A 20,559-nucleotide genomic window follows, 5' to 3' on the forward strand; every position below is an offset into this window, starting at 1 on the left:
CACATCCGGCATTCCTTGGGAGCCAGAGACACCTAGGTATTTGTGAGTAGCTTCGTGTAACATTCTAGTTACTCATATAATCTAGTTCACAAGTCCTATACGCCTAGGGAAGCCAATAGCAGTCAGAGCTATGGTAAAGTGTGAGCTTTGCCTCTTACCAAGCTTTTCAATGAAGATACTGATACTCACAGTAGGTGTAAATAGTGACTATCTAGTGAAGTTGTTTGACTGTATACGCGATGACTGTCACTGATATTCCAAATGCGTCTGTCATAAATCCTGTATAATAATTCTTTCTCTCTCTCTCTTCGACACACACTCTGTCTGGGTAGCCACTATATCATTACCCAGAAGGAGAATATACTGACTATTACAATATCAATATCCTTACCATATCCTTTTACAGCATGCGACGTGCCATGTCGGACAGCACAAACCAGACCTCAGAGTTTATCCTTGATCCTGAGGGCGAGGTAACCATCATACTTCATAACCCTAACGCGCCGCTTGCCGTTTGGGACCTGACGTCGGCCTCCGCCCATCATGGCGCTTTCAACAGTACTGAGGTCGATTGGGCATCCAAAGCAGCCACGGGTGCTACCAGGAACTCAGTCCGGGCTCAGGCTATGGCTTTGGCTAGAAGGATGGCCGAACCAGAAGAGGCCACAGCACAAGTATCGTCCGAGGAAAACTTATTCGAATACGAAGCAGAAGATGGACATGACCCAGAACAACCTGGAGAGGATGGATCGGGCGATGCCCCCGGGGATAACGAGAAGAAGGCTACAGACCAGGAATCATCTACCCCCAAGCCAGCCGCAGTTCGCTTCCGAGTTTCAGCAAAGCACCTGACGCTTGCGTCCCCGGTATTCCAGAGCATGCTCATCAGGAACGGGTGGAAAGAGGCCAAACAGTTACAGGAACAAGGGTCTGTTGATATCAACGCGTACGACTTCGGTACCGAAGCACTACTTGTCTTCCTCCGCATCGTCCACTGCCAGGTAACCCAGATCCCAGATAGAATGAGCCTGGATTTGATGGCAAAGCTCGCAGTCGTTGCCGACTACTACAAATGCCGGGATCTGGTGGCCTTCTATGTCAACCGGATTATCCGCGACAGTCACTGCAATACACAACCCAAGCGTTTCTCCCGGACTTTGGTCCTCTGGATCTGGGTCTCATATTTCTATAAGATCGATTATTTATTCGACTTGGTCACAACCACTGCAGTTCGGGAGGCTGGTGGGGTTATTGCTCCGCTGGGTCTACCTATACCTAAGGAGATCATCGACGATCTGAACGATATCAGAGTGGAAGGCATCAAGAAAATAGTCGATGCCCTCCACGCCGCAAAGGATGCATTGCTCACACCTCCAGTCAAGTGCTCAATACAGTGTGACTCGGCATTGTTAGGCGCATTGACCATGCAAATGCAGGTCCATGGTCTGCTGTCTCCCAAGCCACAGGAACCAGTCGTTGGGCTACGTTACCGGAGTTTAGTAAAAGACGTGGACAACTTCTGGTGTCCCGAGGCTTGGGACGTAAAGCATACTATCCATTACGGGATGTCAATCAAGCCTGAGCGTCGCTTCACTCGTGAGTACAAGAAGATCAACTGTCATTTGCGAAGAATACAGCCACCAACATTCGACAACTATCTTGCACGCAGGAGGTGGTTTATTTCTGGGTCTTCTCTTGCAAGCTATTTGCGGTATTGTCCATCTTAGACGGTATTATTTGAACGCTTGTGCTCATCCTTGGTTGGAGTTTGGATAGTGAGCGTAACTGCTTGTCCTGTATAGATTGTTATCGTTCCGGCTGAAGTTGTTGGGCTATGCCTTGATGTATTCGATTCTCTGATATTTACCCAATAGATAATACGAAACTATCATGCCCTTCTGCTATTCTGCTGCATCAGAGGAACTTTGCAGAGCTCTGCAGTATTAGTGACACTTTGCTCACTCCATCTTTAGTGAATATTCACTATAATCAACGAACCTCTCTACACAACCTCACACTTCCAGTCACTGGCCTTAATTTACCTCCAGACATTATTTCTAGTTTTGTTTCGGACCGAAGTCACCCATCTTCATCAACATCAAACAGGCCTTGATTCATCTCACTCACTCACCCTCCGACCTCCGATCAGAAGATACGTCGCCTCCTTCGACGCCGCAACGATGAACATGCACGTAATTGATCCTTCTGGAGATGACATCCTTGTCGTGAAAAACCCAAACCCACCTTTCGCCCCCGTGCCTAAAACCACCGCCGCACCTCCTCAGGTCCCAGCTGATGCAACCCAGCCAACCACGGAAGAGAGGGCAAGCCCCGATGTGCACATCAAGGTTTCGGGGAAACACTTGAGCATGGCTTCGCCTGTACTCAAAAAAGCCCTTATGGGAAGCTGGAAGCAGAATTTGAATTTCAAAAGAGATAAGGCCGTTGAGGTCCATGCGGAAGGATGGGATATAGAGGAGGCCTTGCTGGTTCTCATGCAAATCTTTCATTGCAAGCCACACGAGCTCCCGACAAAGACATCGGTGGAACTGATGGCAAAGCTTGGCGTTCTGGCCGACTATTACGAGTGTATGCCTCTGGTTCGTTGCTATGTGGTAAATTGGCTTACGCCCAGTGTGATGGAAATGCCAGGGTCGATTATGACTGACAGTTATACGCGCGACTTCATGGTCGGGCTTTGGGTTTCCTGGGTTTTTAATTTCCCAGAGGCATTCGAAACATACTCTGGAAGGGTGATAGGATATTCGCCGGGATCTATCGTTTCCTTCGGGCTTCCAATACCTGTTAATATCATAGGTAAGATTAGCTTCATTTTCGGCTTCGAAGAATCCTGACATTATAACAGACGCCCTGAACGAACGCAGAAAGACCGCCATTGAGGCGGCCCTCTCCCATATCATTTACGAGCTCCGTGCTATTTTGACCGATGAGTCTCGCTGTACAGTGGCCTGTCGGTCCATGACATTGGGCAGACTGTTGATTTTCCTCCAAGAACAGCAAATTCTGGATACAACGGCGCCATATTCTGGGGTTATTCTCAGTAAGCTGGTGTGGTACATCAGGGCTCTTAAAAGACCTGCTTGGGGGGAATACGAGACTAGATGGCATCCTCCCCAGAAAGAGCATGAGTGCTCGGGTTCTTCCTTCAGAGACATGTTTGGTCCTCTAAGGCGTTGTGCTCGGGGTTTTAAGCTGAGTGATTTCAAACCTTGAGTACTTTGGACGTGTGATTATCCTCCATGGACGGCCAGGCATTTCATATCTAACTGAAACTTTTTTCTTTTCATGCTACTAGTCAGGTGTTGCTGTCAGGCGTTGCCAGTGCTTTGGAACGACTGGACACGTTCCACCACAGAACCCCAGTCCACGAGACTTCGTCGTTCGGCGCTTTCCAACCGGTCAGTACGCCTTGATAGACTTTTCTCGAAGGATAATGTTTCCAAAGATAGGAACGCCACGTCCTTATCTCTGAGTTTTTCGGATTTGTTTTGCCGATTGAGGCTTATCTATCCTATATTTCGCCTCTCTCTTCACAGGACCAGAGTGATTAGGGTACCACTGATCGATGGAATTTTGACTCGTGAATAGCATCAACTATTATTATTTTTCAGCTGTTACCGGAATCAATACCATTAGACCCTACCGTTCTTCTAGTATATCTACTATTTACCCAGTTCAATGACAGAGGTGGGTCACCCGGATATCCTCCTCCTGGTCCAGAAACGTAGCCCTAGACTAGCCATGCTTTCAATGACACTATGTAAACCTGGCACGGACTCTTCGGTGGCGTGACCATTGGAATGAATGTCAAAGGATGGTCATTGTTAAATCATATACAGACTACTAACTACCTTTATCACCCCGGTGGCGCTCACGTGGTCGGTTCGTTTCCGTGTCTGCCGTCCAACAAATTGATAGGAATACGGCATTGGATTTTGAATTCACTGGTTGATTCATGTTTTCTATGATCAGGAAATTCATGTCAATGTCCTTCATTATTTCTGATATCACCTGTAGAGCAACTGTAGAGAAATGATGCTGTTGTGTTTTCCTTACAGCACCCGGCAACCGGAGATGCATCGGTCGTCAGGCCGGCGCCCCTAGGCCCAACTACTCCGCCGGCTCGTCCACGGGGCCGTAGCTGTCAGTTATTATCAGCCAAGCAACATTTCACAGCTGACCATGTGCCGCGATGCGACGCGTCTTGCGGCTCGTTGGCCGCACGTGTAGCACTTGGTCTGGCCGCCAGCGTGAAGAAGGTTATGGGAAAGACTTCCGCTTACGGTAAATCTAAACATTCAGGCGGTGGCATGTAGTTCTAGAATCCACTATCGACACAAGCCTTCCCGGTCTGGACTCTTCACGGCGCCCGATATGGAGGGTTTGCCAAACCCTAAGCCCAACCGGTCCCTGACCATCGCCGATCACGTGGACGGTTCCCAGGTGTCAACACCGTCGGATCGCCAATTAGATGGCTATCAGTGTGAAGAAGTGCCAGGTTATACGGTCCGGGGATGGAGGGCTGACGACCGTCTGGGGTGGGATGGGTCAGGCGGGTGCTGGTGATCTCATCCGTGCTGTATCGTGGGGTGGCTGGAGGAGATAGCTATATAGAAGGGCAGATGGCAGCGAGTATTCGACTTTCATTCAGATCCAAAAGTGTTCTATATTCTAATTCTTGCTTTTTAATCATAGACTACCAACGTCTTTTTGTTTACTCTACACATTCACAATGTCGTTCCTGAGGAATTACTTTGGCACCTCGAAGCCTGCTCCGGCAGCAAAGGAGGAGGAGAAGGAGGACAAGAGGCCCGTCCGTGCTCTTCCTGCTTCCTGGTACACCTCTCAGGAGATGTACGAACTTGAACGACGCGCCATCTTCTCACGGAAGTGGCTCCTCACGACGCACAAGCACCGCGTCCCCAACGCTGGCGACATGGTTCGCTACAGCACCGCTGGCTACGAATACGTCATCATGAAGGACCAGGATGAGAACATCGGTGGCTACGAGAGCAACAGCCTCAAGCCCATCCATGTCCACATTGACTGCAATGGTTTCATCTGGGTCAACTTGGACGCTGGCGAGAAGCCCGAGATCTCCTGGGAAGACGACTTTGAGGGCGTCGACACGCAGCCCCGCTACCAGTTCTACAACTTCGAGAACTACTCCTTTGACCACACCTGGGACATGGAGGGCGAGTTCAACTGGAAGATCCTCGCAGACAACTACAACGAGTGCTACCACTGTCAAGTCGCGCACCCGGATATCCCTACCATCGCCGATCTGAACTCGTACTACGTCAAGACGAAAGACAACCAGATCCTGCACTACGGAGCCCAGCGCCAGGACCAGATCGAGAAGGGATTCCGAATCGCAACCACCTACTTCTGGCCCAACGCCTCTTGCAATGTCTCGTAAGTTCTATCTGTCCTTACCACACTCTTCCAAATAGAACCAGACTAACAGTCCCAGGCCCCACTTCTTCTTCATGCAACGCTTCACCCCAACCAGCCCAACCAAGTGCGTCATGCGCTACGAAGTCTACCGCAACAAGGACGCCACAGACGAGCAGTTCACCACCATCAGCGACATGTACAAGCGAATCATGTCCGAGGACAAGTACCTCTGCACCCACTCCCAGAAGAATCTCAACGCGGGCATCTTCGTCAACGGCGAGCTGCACCCGGAGATGGAGAAGGGGCCCATCCACTTCCAGAGCACCGTCCGTGACATTGTCACTGCCCACCACAAGAAGGAGCTTGCTTCCGGCCATGAGATCTGGCCCGCCCACCGGGGGCCTATCAGTCAGGACAACACTACCGTGTCGGCGGGGTTTGATGCCGGCAGTGGGGAGTTGAGTGACCTGAAGATGAACGTGGCTCAGGTACAGGTGACCGAGTTGCAGGTTTAAAGACGGCCTGGTCGCGAGACTGTCATGAACAGCTTAATGGGATATGAATTGTACTAGCGGGTTTTGTTTGTTCCATAAACTAAGATAGCATTGATTGTTTACATTTTGCATGCATGTTTTATCATATTCGCATATCGATTTTCTATGGTATTAATACATTTTTATTCCACTCCTTCATGACTTCTTCGAATCCATTGGTAACCAAATTAAAAGTCGTAGTCTTTTCACGGTCTTTTTTCGATACTCTTTGAGCCTTATCCTCCTAATCGTGTCGTGCTGCTACTAAAACGTGCACGTTCCTATGCACCTTTTTATTCTAGAAACCAGAAGCCAGACTGAAAATCTGCAACTGACATCTCAAAATCGAAGTGCCAAAAAGAAACTTCGAACTAAGTCTTCCCAAGTACATAGTGGACAGCGCGTCATTTGTTTATTTTTGTACAATACTTTACCATTATCGGTGCTTATGAAGATTAACTTCGGCTCTGCATTGCATTCCAGAATCTAGACTTAAGAGGCAGAGTGGCCAGAATAATGGATGCAAATACAAAATGCCTATCATTATCATATGCAAGTAATATGATCCGTTACTAGGACATCTTTACGGCAATTTCCATAGTGTTAGGATAAAGTATAGGTGAATTATACTGTTCGCTATATTTGGAATCACAACTGTACAAAGCTAAATAACATGTCATATTCATCCAACACCGTCATCCGAGAATCAAGCTCCCAACCATTACTTCATTCCCATGAAATGCATCATCCGAACAACGACGGTTCAGCAGGTGGCGTTGTATTTATAGAACGGTCGGCATCCGGGCCGGACTGTGTCACGGAGTCGGTTCCGGACTCCGTGTCTGGATCACCCTTGCATCATGCAGGAGCAGAGACACAGGGAACGGTACCGACGGCCGGAGATCAATGCTTCAGCTTTACATGGGGTAAACCCCAGGTTATGTGGGGGTGGGTCGGTCGGTCCAGCACGGAGTTGGTGGTGGTGAATGTGTCCTGCCGGCTGCCGGTTCCTCTGAGGCGTAAAGGGGCAGGAATATAATGGTATCATTTTTATAAAGTTTTGGATTTGGACTAATTAACCAATTTATGCTTTTTTAACTAAATAATTCAATTACGGTCCTTTCTGCTTTCTGATTAGTTCAGAGATGCCTCGTATTTGAGGCACCACCTACCTACCTACAAGCAGCGATATTTCGGATCCAGCCCCGTCGATATCGTATCTGTCATTTGATAGCTCGATCTAACCATCATCTGCCCAGGTTGCTGAGGCAGCTTATTCCAGTAATATGTCCAGCCGTGAGCAGGATAGCATTGGCAGAACAGCGTACAATGAATACTCTACAGTACCAGCAGAATATGTCAAGATTGCACGGAATACAAGCGCCATTGTTATTTGAACACGCCTTTATTTAACAGGCAATGTACCTGTTATAGGTAACCTCCAACAACATCTGTGCAACCATTAAAGTTGTGATGGAGGGGCAGAATGTTGATTTGTAAGAACAGCACCGGATGAAGTCACTGCCAGCCCCACCATCGATAACATCAACTTCAACTTCCTCTCTCTCCTCTTCATCCTGCTGCATCCTACATACATTCACTATAATCTCATAGAATAGCCCATCTTCGCCATACAACCAATGCCCACCAAACTCTTCATCACCGGCATCACCGGGTACATCGGCGGCGACGCCTTCCACTGGCTGGAGCAGCACCACCGCGACTTTGAATTCTCCGCGCTAATTCGCACAGAAGAGAAGGCAAAGTATGTAAAGGAACTATATCCCAATGTTCGAATTGTGCTTGGGGGGCTAGATGATTCAGAGGCTCTAGAGAAGGAGGCTGCCTGGGCGGATATTGTACTTCGTATGTTGCAGGACCCCGAATGGTTTCCACAGAGTGAGGGTTGTTAATAGATTTGACAGATACCGCGGACTCATCTGACCATGTCGGAGCTGCAAATGCCATCGCCAAGGGACTCATCCAGGGACACTCTCCTCAACAACCAGGATACTGGCTGCACACCGGCGGAACAGGGATCCTGACGTACTTTGACTCCGAAGTACGTAAAGTCTACGGCGAGCCCGATGATAAAGTTTTCAACGATGATTCTGGCGTCGACGAGCTCGTAAATCTACCATCGGCGGCATTCCATCGCAATGTCGACGAAATTGTGCTCAAGACGGGCACCGAGCACGCTGATTCCGTGAAGACCGTCATTGTTTGCCCGCCCACGATCTACGGGCGTGGGAGGGGTCCTGTTTCCCTTCGGGGCCGGCAGGTTTATGAACTCTCCACGTTCATTCTCAAGGAGAAGTATGTCCCACAGATTGGGAAGGGGTTGGCGACGTGGAACAATATCCATGTTTATGATTTGAGCGAGTTGTTTGGTGCCTTGGTTCAGGCGGCGCTGGATCCGGCGAAGAAGGATGATGCTGAAATCTGGGGTGCGAAGGGGTATTTCTTGACTGAGAACGGCGAGCATGTCTGGGGTGAGCTTGCGCGGTATATCGGCGAGCAGGCTTACAAGCTGGGATATCTGAAGGAGCAGCCGCAAGTGAAGAAGCTGTCTTTTGATGAGGCTACCCGGACACCTGCTGGCTTTGAGGCGGCGAGTTGGGGATTGAATTCTCGGGCTAAGGCGCTGAGAGGGCGAAGGGTTCTTGGGTGGACGCCGAAGAAGCGCAGTCTTGAGGAGGAGATTCCTGATGTTATCGCCGCTGAGGCGTCAAGACTTGGTTTGCACAAATAGAATCGAAATAGTTTGAATTATGGCACTCGCTGGCAATGTCGCTATCCGCTATGCTATTAAGAGTTCGCTGTATCTGTTCAAGTGCTAATCATACAAATCACTGCCTTCTCAAATTTGGTCCTCGCCGGACTCCGCCCAAAGGGATATACCTAAAAGCACAGGTCCCATTTCTTTCATGTGCTTGCGGTCAAGGGTATTGAACGGCCCGAAGCGGTGCATCGTCATGAAAGATGCGCCGCTCTGAGAGGTCTTATCATTCAAGTATTTGACGTAGTCGCTATTGTACTCTGCAACTGTTAAGTATATTTCGTGGCGATCTTGGGCGAGATGCAAGGGACTGTGTTCAGGTTAGCATGAATTGATATGCCAGCGAGTGCAGTGCAAGGAGAAGGGCTCATACACTCTCTTGCCGCGGTGTTCTTTGTTGTCAGAGTCGGTTTTGATCCACGCCACCATCTGCGCACTCTCTTGCATTTGTATGAGAGACTCCTTGGCATATCGACTGGCCGGCTTCACCTCAAGAATCACCTTCGGCTGGCCAGCATGGTTGAGGTATCCGTCTGTCCTTGCTTCAAAACTAGCGTCACCAAACACTGCTTTGAACGCTTTTCGGTGCAGAGTCCAGTTGCTAGCAATGTTGAAATGGACAGTGAGCGCGTTCAAGAATATTACCAGGGCGCAATTCACGATCTGTTCATCTAGGGAAGGGGGATATAGAACGTTGGCGAGTTCCTTTGAAACCGGGGTCTCCGGACGGAATGGGCTTGATGATGGAAGCTCGGGAGACTCGTCGATTTCAACCTCATCTTCATCCGAGTCGAAGTCCTCGACGTCCATCATCTCGACATCACCAGTAGATTTTGTGGGAGTTTGCAGATGCGAACCGGCTAATCTCTCGCCCACAGTCGTATTCGCTCGGGTTCGATGGGCGATAGGTGTTACCAGAGCTCCAAATTCAGCCTTGTCTTCGGTTTTGTCAACCTCGAGTTGATAGTAACGAGCAATCGCAAATGTTCCTTCATTTAGATCCCTACCGCCAAACCCTCGGCAATAGGTGTCCCACGACTTGTAGTCCGCCAGCATTGTCTCTGCCTTTTTGATCCACCTTTCGATCCCAGGAACCATGCGGTGTAGATTTTCGGTACTCGCATGCCTTATCCATATGATCTGGAACAGCAGAAAAACCTCGTATCCGATCTTCGAGGCCGAGACGAGCTTTGCTCCGTGGATGGTTTGTCCTTGGAGGCCCGCTGCAATCATTTCCTTTCCCCATTCCGAAATTGCCTGGGGCAACTTGTACGGTGGTGTGGACATTGTTGTTTTTCCGTGAGAGGGGAACCTTGAATGATATGACAGTACTGCAGAAAGGAACTCGAAGAAAGTAAGCAGAGTATTGCTGGCAACGAAGGGGGTTGGTGCTGGCACAGCAGGTGATATTGAGGACGAATATACTACGTAGGAGTAACACAGGAAAGGCTGGCAATAATTAGGCGTCCATGGTCCATTATGATTGTGGGGTTGTTGTTACTCTTGTAATATTCGAGGGGGCGGGGTGTGTTATGGAAAAGCCAAAGGCCAAAGAAACAAATTAACTGAGTCCTCACCAAGGTGGTGTGGGGAGTTATACAACTTTCACTACTTTATTGATTCTAAAATAGATAAGTCAACCTCCAGCTTCACCTGAATGGTCTCTTGACCTCTGCTGAATAGTGATATGCTCTTCGTACTCCTCGTCAGTTGTTGGCAGATGAAGTGATTATTGGACAAGCTATCCATTTGGCGATTCGCTTTGAAATTAGCGTGTTCCATGTTGGGATTGTGGACCGCCGGCGCGTGTTGACTGGGCATGGAGGAATAAAGCAGTTTATATTGGAGTTTTGGTGTTTGGAGGCCGGGCACACGTGATGGCGGCGGCAACTGAGGCAATTCTCAATCTCTGATTGGTTGTTGCTCCGTGACCTGGCGCCAAGCGCCCGTTTTGTTTTGGTCTGTTGCTTCATTGCTCTCAGTCACTTTCAACGGCGCCACAGATATAAATCCATCGCCCCAGCAGCCTCGCTCGCTCGAATCTCTTCGTTAGGCATCTCTTTTCTTGACTTGGTTCAGTCGGCCATGCCTCTGCCTGTCGACTCTCCCGCCCGCCGCGAAGCGCGAGCCGGAATCAAAAAGATCGCAAAGGCCATCAAAGATCTTGGGGTGGACGAGCTCGATCTGCAGCAACTCAAGTCTCTCAATATTCGTGTTGATTTTCTATCGCTAGACGAGGTATCGCCCCATAGAGCGACTTTCTTTGCTCCCTGCCCGGTTGACCAGCTTCCCGATTTCAATGATGACACTGTTTCGCACCCTTACAACGGCATCGATGACGATCCAAAACCAGACTCTGTATTCTATTGTCCGGGTTTCCACCGCCCCCTTGACCGTTCTATCGGTATCAATATCCATCTAGATTCGTACATTCAATCCTGCCGCTATAGTCGCTACTTCACAGGAAGAGAGTTCCCCTGGACCAGCAAACCGTAAGACCCTCCTTCCAGTACGAGGCTGTTTCTCTCAGATGCTGACTGCTTCTGCAGCGTTGCATTCTACCCATTTACAGGTCTCTACCGACATTCGAAACCAGAGCATGGGTGCTTCTGCTTAACGGACCTGGAGGATCCTGCCTATCCACACGTCAAGGCCATCGTGTTCAATAACATCGCCCTCCAGGCAGAATCCACCCTTCTCTACGGCGAACTACTCCCAGCTCTTCGAATCATGCTCACGCAGCTGAGGAGATCGCAGTTCGCTAACCAAACAGTCTCTCCGGTGTGTACCTACCTGCCTTCCTGCTTCTTACCTTGATTTTCTCTTCCGCTAGCTGGCCCCATGAGCTAACTTAGCTTGCCAATGCTTCAGGTTCTGTTCATTTCGCTGTTGGGCCTGAAAGCTCGGATCATGGAGTTTTATTTCTCGAACGGCACCCTGGTCGTGCGTCACACCAAGATGTTCGACTTCACCCACGGGAATGATGAAGCGTTCAAAACACTCGCGCAATGGTACCTCGGTGATGCGATCGGAGATACTGTAAATGGCGTCTAAGTGGTCGCAACTATCTTTTGAATGACTGGGCACTGGATGCATTGTTTTATTACTAGCGACGGATGGGTCGGTTGGCGTTGGCTATGGACACTTTCATGGACTGTCTCGTTTGAGATGTGGTGTTTCCCTGGTGTTAATTATTTCGTATGATTTTATGGCTGGACAATGATACCCAATCGAATTTGCCCAAACAATATCTTTCGTGGGAATTTTAAGAGTGGAGGCATTCAAATATGATTCGATATATATTTTGAGCATCCATGATACTTTAGATCGCACCACTACAATTTCATTCATTTTTTTCCTTCTCACAGCATAAATCCCCTCCAGAAACACATCCAATTATTATCTCTCGATCAGTAATCAAAAATATCACTAATCATAATTCCGCCTCAGCGGCGTTGTTGTTCGTAAAGCCAAGACTCCCTCCAGCCAAACGCGCCACCGCCAATGCGCCAGTCTTGGACGGGATCCCTTGATTCGACGGGAGAGAAAGTCATTGACCTCATGGGATCGCGATTATGCCAGATGCAGATGCTCAAGAGAGCTGGATCTTCTTCGTCCCTCGTATCTGGATAGTGGCGCGGTCTGGATTTCCTGGATCTCGTATTCAGCTGGACTTGCCCGCGCTGGCTTCTATATAATCTACGAGTGTGATCGCGATGGATGGTTTTATGGAGTATTTCATTGTCACTTGATAATACACATATATTTGTTTATATATATCATATCATAATGGAGTTCGATCCCAATAAGGACTTATCCAGCAAGATCGACCACGTCGGCATCACCGCTCCGACAGAGCAATTTGAGAGCCTGATCAGCTTCTACAAGAGCGCACTCGCGCCGATGAAATACAAAGAGATAATGCGCTTCCCGGGCGCAGTTGGACTAGGGGACGAGGTTCCGGACTTTTGGATCTCCGAGACGGACAGCGACACGCCGCAGAATCTTCACTTTGCATTTACTGCGAATGGTATGCATCCCTTACCTACCCCTAGAAGCCCTCGCGAATTGAATCCGACGATTGGATTGTGAATTTCTAGATCGCAAAACGGTCGATGCCTTCCATGAAGCTGCGATCTCGGCTGGAGGAAAGTGCAATGGCAAGCCCGGTCTGCGGACGCAATACCACGCCAATTATTATGCGGCGTTCGTGTCGGATCCACGTGGAAACAATGTGGAGCTTGTAAGTGACTCCGCTGGTAACCGTCGCCGGGCCGGTTCTGCCGCTGTCGCTGTCGCTGTTTTACTGATGATGGACAGGTTTGCCATTTACCGCCCAACGAATAGTGAATTATGAGTCTGATCGCGGCGGTTCACTGATACATGCTGTCCAAACTCCAACCTGATGATCCGTCGTCGGTACGGAACCGAACCGTTAGTCTATGTCCATATCAAAGCTTGATTAATGAATAGTTATTAGTGAATGTGGTCTGAATTGGAAACAAGTCTCGTGTGCATTACCACTTCCAGACGAGTAGCGATCGTTTCATCTGCGTGGTTTAACTCGAACAGGGAAAAGTGTCCCGGAGTAGGTACCACATACAGACTCAACTGGCAACAGCAAGGCACGGCCCGCCGAAGGAAACCTGCGGCGGGTGGGCCATAATGTGGGCTGAGAGATTTGATTTTGCAGGCAATAATATTGAATTCGATAACATTCGATGATTCGAGTGACTGCAGAACTGCTATAATGCCTGCTAAATGCTAACGGTGACCGCCAGGGGCAAGTGGGCCGGCCAGCCTACGAAAAGGTCGGGATAACAGGGCAACACACCGAACATCGGGACGCCGAGCGATGGGACTTTGGAACATGACGGTTTTGCAGCAGCCAGTGGGGAGAGACGGGGGCCGAGGTTCCCCCGAACGTTTCACAGCAGGCAGAACTGCCAAACAGACACTCGAAACGAGGATCTTGGAAGAATCTTGGAATCTTTGCGGACCGACAGCGCACGTGACATGGCCCCACTCACGAGCAGCGACGTCATACGAGCCTGTAAAAGCTGGGTCGCGTGGCAGCGAGCCAATGGGAGATGGGACGATAAGCCCACCCATGGCACCGTAGCAGAGGCTATGCCAGGACAGGCAGGGATTGGCCGGCTTAGATAAGAAGCAGTTAATGAGTGGATGCGAGTTCAAATTAAATGGCATAATATTCTGGCCTGCGCCCGCTTAATTTCTGGGTAATTTTTGTCATTTTTTCAGCGGCGACTCTTAAAGCCTCAGTGTCTCGCCCTTCACTTTGTCTCTGCCCATCCACGGATCGTCTCGCCCTCTGTACACTGTACGCTGTACGATGCCCCTGCGGTAGCCCCCATAGCGCCATCCCCGTCTGTCTTTTCTGGAGCCCCAGCGACACATCCCCCGCAGCAGCAGCCACAGCAACCTCACCACAGCGACCACAGCGACCACAGCACCACGGTACCTACCACAGCGACCACTCACCACAGCGACCACAGCGACCACAGCGACTTCCACCACAGCATCTTCCACCGCAGCCATGGCCCCCAAAGACGCCACCCAATGGCCCCCAGCAGCACTCCACGAAAGCGCCATAGAGTCCGGTTCTAACCACGATGTTGCCGACGCGACCCTGGAGAACCTGGGCTACACCCCCGAGCTGTCTCGAAACCGATCCACCTTGAACGTCGTGTTCATGTCCTTTATCCTCGCCTCCGTCCCCTACGGTCTCTCCACCACCTTCTACTATGCCCTCGCCGGCGGCGGTCCCGCAAACATCATCTGGGGCTGGGTCCTCGTATCCCTGATCATCCTGTGTGTAGCGGCCTCGCTGGCCGAGATCACCTCGGTGTTCCCCACGGCTGGTGGTGTCTACTACCAGACCTTCGTCCTCTCGCCCATCTGGTGTCGCCGTATCTCGTCCTGGGTCTGCGGTTGGGCCTATGTCGCCGGGCAGATCATGATCACCCTCGCCGTGAACTTTGGGTCAACCCAACTCTTCATTGCCTGCCTGAACGTCTTCCCCGGAAAGGTAGAAGGCCAGGGCCTGACCGACACCTGGGGCGCCTGGGAGACCTACGTGATCTTCCTCGCGGTTACTCTTGTTTGCCATGCGATCCCGGCTTTTGGAAATAGGTGGCTCCCTTTGCTGGAGGTAGATTTCCCAATGCGACTTTCTGCATTAACCTTTAAATCCCCTTGCTCCCCCCTGGTGCTCGTTTGCTAATGCTATTCAAGTCTTTTGCCATCTTCTGGACCCTGGCTGGTGTTATTGCCATCGACGTCTGTCTCCTGGTTCTTGCCAGAGAGGGCAGACGTAACGCCAAATGGGCTTTTGGTCACTTTGAGCCCCAGACCGGATGGCCGGCTGGCTGGTCTTTCTGTATCGGCCTTTTGCAAGCTGCCTATGCGACTTCGTCCACGGGAATGATCATCACGTAAGTTTTGTTTCTTCACCTATGCAAACGAAATGCTAAACGAGGTAGAATGTGTGAGGAGGTCCGTCAGCCAGCTGTCCAAGTGCCCAAGGCCATGGTCGGAACCATCTGTATCAACCTCGTCGCCGGTCTGGTCTTCCTCATCCCCGTTGTCTTCGTCATGCCCGACTTGACCTACTTGGCCAACCTTGCATCCGGCCAGCCCGTCCCGGCCATCTTCGCCTCGGCCATCGGAAACTCCGTCGGAGCGTTCCTCCTGCTCCTCCCGCTCCTCATCCTGGGTCTGATCTGCGGTATTGGCTGTGTCACTGCGACGTCCCGCTGCACATGGGCCTTTGCTCGTGACGGTGCCATCCCTGGATCTCAATGGTGGCGCACCGTGAACAAGAAGCTTGACATCCCGCTTAACGCCATGATGTTGGGTATGGTTATCGAACTGCTCTTCGGTTTGATCTACTTCGGATCCACCGCTGCGTACAACGCCTTCTCCGGTGTTGGTGTCATCCTCCTCACTCTCAGCTACGCCTGCCCAATCGCTGTCTCACTGGTCCTCCGAAAACGCGAAGACATCAAGCACGGCAACTTCGATCTCGGCGCCCTCGGCGTTTTCTGCAACATCGTTGCCCTTCGTACGTTACCTTCTCATCTTTAATTTGTTGTAGTAACCCCGCTAACGAAACCAGTGTGGACCGTCATCGCCATCCCCCTCTTCAGCATGCCGACGCTCATGGAAGTCACCCTCGAATCCATGAACTACGCCTCCGTCGTCTTCGTCGGCTTCGTCGCTATGTCTGCAGTTTGGTACTGGGTCTGGGGACACAAGAACTACGTTGGCCCTCCGACTGACGCGGTTGACCCCGAGGTTGAGCGCACGTCAACGCCGTCGGATACTCCGGCCAAAACGTCGCCGAAGAATCTCTAATTAATGAACAGGGACAGGTTATTTCGTTCTTGAGCTGGCCGACTGGCGGACCGGCGTGATCTACCAACTGCGGGTGCGGTTGGCAAGTTTTATTTATTGTAAATAACTAACTCTGCATAGCATATAGCATATCAAAATACACAGGTTTAGTGAACCAAAAAGTCTTGGTATCGTAGCAGCACAAGAAACAAAGTTCTTTTCAGGGACGATTCCTCTTCACCCTCTTTCTCAAATTATGCCTCAACGAATGCACCTGTCCACCCTCCGGTTCTGTCGGCGGCTCCAACAAATGAAGAATCTCTTTCAGCCCATACCTTGTCGCAACCTCGAGCGGCGTCTCATTCCTATTATTCAAGGTACTCAAACTCGCGGCAGAAGCCCCATTCCCCGCCTTCAACTTCATAATCAGCGTCATCGCCCGGCCTATCAAGTCCTTTTTCGCCTCCGCCCCTTTATTTATCTGCTGCTGTAACCCTTCAACCACATCATCTATCCACGGATCATTTGGCAGCCCAGCACCCGCAAGATCAAAGTAAAACCGCAACGGTTCGCCACTGGGCTTGCAAAGCACGTTTAACACCCTCCGAGCAGCGGGATAAACCGACGCACCGCGGTTAACAAGCCACCGTACTTTGTCGGTATTATTCAAGTTCTGCGCAACAATGATCGGCGGGTCGCCGTCGTGATTGCCCTGATCTATCGTGTCCGGACTATGCTGCTGCAGGAAATCGAAGAAACTCTCGTTCGGGTTCGTCATTGCGATGTGCCATGTGGTATTGCCATTCGACCATCCTGTTTCCTGTGCGAGGTTGATGCCCACTCTGGCTAGTCTTTCGGCTACGCGGCCTGTCTCGACGGTGCAGATATACTTTTTCTGAAAGGTTAGTAGGAGTGGCGCTATGGCGCTGTGTGGCCTCGCTCGGTGAACGGTTTCCAGCGCGGCGACGAGCTCTTCGATCAATCTGTGTCCGAAGAGAAGGCTGATGTGGTTGCTGTGAGCCGCGCTCGAGCAAACGTCGGGTCTCGTTGGTGGTCCGAGGGTGCTGGCGTCGCGCAGTGCTGGTGGACTGAGGAGGCCGTCAGCTGTGCAGTTTTGCAGGATGAGCCGGCGACATTTGTGAGAGTTGTAGACAATTGCATCGTTCAGGTATGAGCATCCGTCGTGGGTGTAGCCATCGGGGTCGAACAGCCCTAGTCGGAGTAGGGCTCGCAGGGCCTGATGGTAATCCAGCTCTATCATCCGCTGAATTGGTTTGAACCGGATTTCGTACCAGTTCTGCTCGACTATACTCCGTGGCAAAGGGATAGCCACCGGCGGTACATGCTGCAGTCCTGGTGAAGCAGCCTGCGCATTCATAATCTCAGCCTCCTCCTTTTTGGCCTGTTCGTCCAAATCCTTAATCTCCTCTCGGATATAAATCGGGATCATCCTTGCGAAATCCTGATTCCACTCCCGCGCTGGACTCTCCTCATTAACCGCCTGCAGCGCGTCCGCTTGCAACTGCTGCATCTGCGTCACACTACTCAACTGTTCACTTAGGTCACCGAACATCACAGCCAACAATCTCCGATTGATCTCCCTCTCCGCCAGCCTCTGGCCTAAAGCCGTGTCCCAATCCCTAGCGTTCTCAGCGTCCTTGCGTGCCGTAATCGCCGCATCCCGATGCTCTCGCCGCTGCCGCTCTTCTGCACGCAGCTGGTGCCAACTTATCGCCTGGCCCCTGTCTCTCCGCGGCTGTACTGCGTTCTTCCATCTGCACTTACGCCCATAGGACCAGTAGATTAGGCCTGCCATTGCGGGGAATGCTTCCATCAGGTTGAGCAGTTCTTCTCCTTCGAGCCTGTCGAAGATGCAGAAGAGGACGTCGGTATTGAGCCCCCCTCTCTCATCCTTGTCATTTTTTTCCTTCTCGATCATTTCATTCCAAATTATGTCAAGCACCATAGTGCCGGTCTAGTGTAGGTATGAGAATGGGTATCGCTGGTAGAGGTATGGTAAGCCGGTGCCGGGACGGTCTGCGTTGGGTAGGGTATAGGTATTAGTGCGTACGATATGACAGGGTATGAGATGTCGATAGTTCTCAAAGGTAATGATGATGACAATGATGGTAATATCTTGATGGTGATGGTCTAGGATGACTTTGTCCATCTCTGTCTCCGAGAAAATGGCAGGGATTAAGTACCCCGATCCATTTCGCTTAGCAGCCAGCAAACGCGCTTATTGCGTTTGAACGTACAATAATGTATAGCTGGAAAGATAGGAGGGTGACTTTCTTTGTATACGTCTTGTTTGAGCTGTTGTGATGGCTGTGAGATGCTGCATGGGAATTGCGGGATTAGGGCTAGGCTTTTGGGGTGAGGTGTGAAACATTGGCACTTTTGTTCATGGCATACATCAGTTAGGCTGCAATTGGGTCAAGAAAAGGGCTTTGAAATTTGCAATCATTTGACCAGTGTCAAAGACCGGAAAAGATTAGTTATACATTGTCTAAACGAAACTGTATATACAATCAAGCACCTGCCAAAACAGTTGAAGTCCCAGCCTCCAAATGCAAAATAACAACCAATAAATACCATGATATGTCTCTCCCTCTCAAGAAACTATCGCAACCTCCTCGGCGTCGGATTCAGCGCACTATAAATCCAATGCAGCCCATACATCTCCGCAAGCTCATGCGCCGTCCTACCCTGCCCATCTGTCAGCCCCAAATCAGGCTGCCCATAAACATTTCCATGCCTCACATGCGCAATAAGCCTCTCCGCCCGCTTAATCTTCTGCTTTTTCAGATTCCCCTTCTGCCGCGGCGTAAGTCCCTCCTCCTCCCCATCATGCTCTATCCTCTCAAGCTCCGCATTAAGCCCCTCCACAATCGTATGCAGAGCCGACCCTTGCCCCATAGGAATCGGATACCGGATCCACGGCTGCAAGGCAATAAACCACCTATCATTCCAGTGCGGAATCGCCGACAGGACCCTCCTAGTAGCGACTCGTGGATCGGCAGTGCATGAGAGCAGCCGCTCGAAGTGCTCGTGTTTACCCTCCTCAAGAGCCTGTACTAGCGGAGACCGCGTCTCGCCTTGGAACCAGTCGATCTGCGCTGGGATGCGATTCAGCAGGAAATCGATGAAATCGACGTTTGGATTCCGCACGGCCAGGTGCCACGGTGTACCGGGCCCGTCGGGGAATGGGTAGCCCGGGGGCACGAGATTACTGATCCGACGAATGGACGATGAGATGTCGATGTTGTGGTCCGTTAGGAGGTCCACCGCTTGTTGGTAGGTGGATATCTCGCAGAGGAGGCGGCGACTGGTGCGGTTAAGCAGGGATTTTGCGTTGGGCTGTGGCTGGATGGATGCCCACCAGCTCCAGAATGTGTCTCCTAGGCCGGCTTCGAGAGCGAGGTCTAGATGTGTAACCCGCATTACCTGCGGGATGCCTGTGATGGCGGGGATGGTGGCCCCGGAAGTGCAAAATGTGGCGTTGCCTTGGACTTGTTCGGTTATATAGGCAATGATGTCGACGGCGTCATGGTCGAATGCGATCTTGAAGTAGCTGTATCCGTCCAGGGCCAAGCCGAGAGGTTCCCAGTAGCCGTCAATGTGGAGACGTCGTAGGATGTCCAGGCGATTCGTCTGGACCCAGTGCGTGATGGGGAATTCGGAATCGGAGAGGTTCATGTCGCGGAGAGCGGGACTTAGAGGGAGAGGAAGGACATTCACACCTTGACGCTCGGAGTGCCAGTCAATCACCTCGCGGGGGTGGGTGCATTGGAAGATTCCGTCCTGCCAGGGGCCAGTAGGGCCTAGGCCCCAAGTATAGGCGGCACTGAGATGGGCTGGGAAGGCATCGATGAAGTTGAGGATGCTGTCGTAGTCAAGGTGCTCTAATATGCAATCGAAGATAGGTAGCGCACGGAGGTCTGGTTTTCTGCCCAGTAAGGGCATCAATATGCGAGCTCCTGCCATTGTAGATGGAGGTGGAAGTTAGTCTACGACTTGCTAAAGGCATTACTTCTGCTGATATGTATATGAAGCTGTGTTCATACATGGTTAAATGGATTATATTTGGAAATAGATCACCTTTATGCTGTATCTTTGAGACAAATTCAGCGACGAAGATGGTGAATGGAACCCTTTTCATAGGGACAATGGAGGGATAATTTTATATACCTTTATTCAATGTCGAACCATGTTCTGAACTGTACCGAGATCCAAAGAGCGTCTCAGGTCTTTGTTTATTGCTAGTCCAAACAAACAATAAGGCTTTGTCGTGGACACAACTGTACTTGACGCAGTTGTCATCTGAATATCTTGAAGATGCGGAAGCTATGGAAAAAGAGTTGGAAGTAATTGTACATTTATTACCAGTAAGAGTGTAATCTAGGGCTAGCACCAGTCTTTCCCATGTCTCAAGCAAATATACATAACCAAAACCACCATATATACAATATA

The 20,559-nt window shown here is 50.6% G+C and overlaps 10 protein-coding genes across 10 annotated transcripts; 7 read left to right on the forward strand and 3 right to left on the reverse strand.

Annotated features, from left to right (window-relative positions):
* Nucleotides 1-419: 419 nt before the first annotated feature.
* Nucleotides 420-1,978, forward strand: ASPSYDRAFT_1164183 (uncharacterized protein; the record flags this gene model as incomplete). Its single annotated transcript, XM_040840142.1, has 2 exons — nt 420-558; nt 730-1,978. 2 exons carry the CDS (start codon nt 420-422, stop codon nt 1,725-1,727), a joined length of 1,137 nt encoding a protein of 378 aa, XP_040697318.1. The 3' UTR covers nt 1,728-1,978.
* On the forward strand, nt 1,892-3,230 carry ASPSYDRAFT_51011 (uncharacterized protein). The gene has a single exon (XM_040848206.1). It carries the CDS (start codon nt 2,181-2,183, stop codon nt 2,853-2,855), a length of 675 nt encoding a protein of 224 aa, XP_040697319.1. The 5' UTR covers nt 1,892-2,180; the 3' UTR covers nt 2,856-3,230.
* Nucleotides 3,231-4,753: 1,523 nt separating this feature from the next.
* On the forward strand, nt 4,754-5,933 carry ASPSYDRAFT_162732 (uncharacterized protein; the record flags this gene model as incomplete). Its single annotated transcript, XM_040843102.1, has 2 exons — nt 4,754-5,436; nt 5,495-5,933. 2 exons carry the CDS (start codon nt 4,754-4,756, stop codon nt 5,931-5,933), a joined length of 1,122 nt encoding a protein of 373 aa, XP_040697320.1.
* Nucleotides 5,934-7,591: 1,658 nt separating this feature from the next.
* On the forward strand, nt 7,592-8,703 carry ASPSYDRAFT_36449 (uncharacterized protein; the record flags this gene model as incomplete). The annotated part of the gene is made up of 2 exons (XM_040845428.1): nt 7,592-7,817; nt 7,877-8,703. 2 exons carry the CDS (start codon nt 7,592-7,594, stop codon nt 8,701-8,703), a joined length of 1,053 nt encoding a protein of 350 aa, XP_040697321.1.
* On the reverse strand, nt 8,624-10,349 carry ASPSYDRAFT_532051 (uncharacterized protein). The gene is made up of 3 exons (XM_040848646.1): nt 10,308-10,349; nt 9,104-10,061; nt 8,624-9,040 (listed from the first exon to the last, which is right to left on the reverse strand). Exons 2-3 carry the CDS (start codon nt 10,015-10,017, stop codon nt 8,812-8,814), a joined length of 1,143 nt encoding a protein of 380 aa, XP_040697322.1. The 5' UTR covers nt 10,018-10,061; nt 10,308-10,349; the 3' UTR covers nt 8,624-8,811.
* A 379-nt stretch (nt 10,350-10,728) lies between these two features.
* On the forward strand, nt 10,729-12,100 carry ASPSYDRAFT_51015 (uncharacterized protein). Its single transcript, XM_040848207.1, has 3 exons — nt 10,729-11,222; nt 11,280-11,511; nt 11,602-12,100. Exons 1-3 carry the CDS (start codon nt 10,816-10,818, stop codon nt 11,782-11,784), a joined length of 822 nt encoding a protein of 273 aa, XP_040697323.1. The 5' UTR covers nt 10,729-10,815; the 3' UTR covers nt 11,785-12,100.
* Nucleotides 12,101-12,473: 373 nt separating this feature from the next.
* On the forward strand, nt 12,474-13,441 carry ASPSYDRAFT_51018 (VOC family protein). The gene is made up of 3 exons (XM_040848208.1): nt 12,474-12,760; nt 12,831-12,973; nt 13,051-13,441. The coding sequence occupies exons 1-3, from the start codon at nt 12,520-12,522 to the stop codon at nt 13,075-13,077; spliced, it is 411 nt and encodes a 136-aa protein (XP_040697324.1). The 5' UTR covers nt 12,474-12,519; the 3' UTR covers nt 13,078-13,441.
* Nucleotides 13,442-14,089: 648 nt separating this feature from the next.
* Nucleotides 14,090-16,494, forward strand: ASPSYDRAFT_51021 (putative amino acid permease). Its single transcript, XM_040848209.1, has 4 exons — nt 14,090-14,902; nt 14,986-15,185; nt 15,234-15,814; nt 15,869-16,494. Exons 1-4 carry the CDS (start codon nt 14,288-14,290, stop codon nt 16,105-16,107), a joined length of 1,635 nt encoding a protein of 544 aa, XP_040697325.1. The 5' UTR covers nt 14,090-14,287; the 3' UTR covers nt 16,108-16,494.
* Nucleotides 16,072-18,300, reverse strand: ASPSYDRAFT_532082 (uncharacterized protein). The gene has a single exon (XM_040848647.1). It carries the CDS (start codon nt 18,050-18,052, stop codon nt 16,307-16,309), a length of 1,746 nt encoding a protein of 581 aa, XP_040697326.1. The 5' UTR covers nt 18,053-18,300; the 3' UTR covers nt 16,072-16,306.
* A 408-nt stretch (nt 18,301-18,708) lies between these two features.
* Nucleotides 18,709-20,073, reverse strand: ASPSYDRAFT_94720 (uncharacterized protein; the record flags this gene model as incomplete). Its single annotated transcript, XM_040853010.1, has 1 exon — nt 18,709-20,073. The coding sequence occupies one exon, from the start codon at nt 20,071-20,073 to the stop codon at nt 18,709-18,711; it is 1,365 nt and encodes a 454-aa protein (XP_040697327.1).
* Between the last annotated feature and the right edge of the window lie 486 nt (nt 20,074-20,559).

Source organism: Aspergillus sydowii (assembly GCF_001890705.1).
Source record: "Aspergillus sydowii CBS 593.65 unplaced genomic scaffold ASPSYscaffold_16, whole genome shotgun sequence".
In the NCBI taxonomy this organism is placed as follows: domain Eukaryota; kingdom Fungi; phylum Ascomycota; class Eurotiomycetes; order Eurotiales; family Aspergillaceae; genus Aspergillus; species Aspergillus sydowii.

Bases quoted from the DNA above. Each gene is read 5' to 3' on its own strand.
- ASPSYDRAFT_51011 (XM_040848206.1), top strand. From the start codon at position 2,181: ATGAACATGCACGTAATTGATCCTTCTGGAGATGACATCCTTGTCGTG.
- ASPSYDRAFT_532051 (XM_040848646.1), bottom strand. From the start codon at position 10,017: ATGTCCACACCACCGTACAAGTTGCCCCAGGCAATTTCGGAATGGGGA. The intron at 9,041-9,103 runs GTATGAGCCCTT...ACCTGAACACAG, and splicing joins GAACACCGCGGCAAGAGAGT to TCCCTTGCATCTCGCCCAAG.
- ASPSYDRAFT_51015 (XM_040848207.1), top strand. From the start codon at position 10,816: ATGCCTCTGCCTGTCGACTCTCCCGCCCGCCGCGAAGCGCGAGCCGGA. The intron at 11,223-11,279 runs GTAAGACCCTCC...CTGCTTCTGCAG, and splicing joins TTCCCCTGGACCAGCAAACC to CGTTGCATTCTACCCATTTA. The intron at 11,512-11,601 runs GTGTGTACCTAC...CCAATGCTTCAG, and splicing joins CTAACCAAACAGTCTCTCCG to GTTCTGTTCATTTCGCTGTT.
- ASPSYDRAFT_51018 (XM_040848208.1), top strand. From the start codon at position 12,520: ATGGAGTTCGATCCCAATAAGGACTTATCCAGCAAGATCGACCACGTC. The intron at 12,761-12,830 runs GTATGCATCCCT...GTGAATTTCTAG, and splicing joins CTTTGCATTTACTGCGAATG to ATCGCAAAACGGTCGATGCC. The intron at 12,974-13,050 runs GTAAGTGACTCC...GATGATGGACAG, and splicing joins GTGGAAACAATGTGGAGCTT to GTTTGCCATTTACCGCCCAA.
- ASPSYDRAFT_51021 (XM_040848209.1), top strand. From the start codon at position 14,288: ATGGCCCCCAAAGACGCCACCCAATGGCCCCCAGCAGCACTCCACGAA. The intron at 14,903-14,985 runs GTAGATTTCCCA...ATGCTATTCAAG, and splicing joins GGTGGCTCCCTTTGCTGGAG to TCTTTTGCCATCTTCTGGAC. The intron at 15,186-15,233 runs GTAAGTTTTGTT...TAAACGAGGTAG, and splicing joins TCCACGGGAATGATCATCAC to AATGTGTGAGGAGGTCCGTC.
- ASPSYDRAFT_532082 (XM_040848647.1), bottom strand. From the start codon at position 18,052: ATGGTGCTTGACATAATTTGGAATGAAATGATCGAGAAGGAAAAAAAT.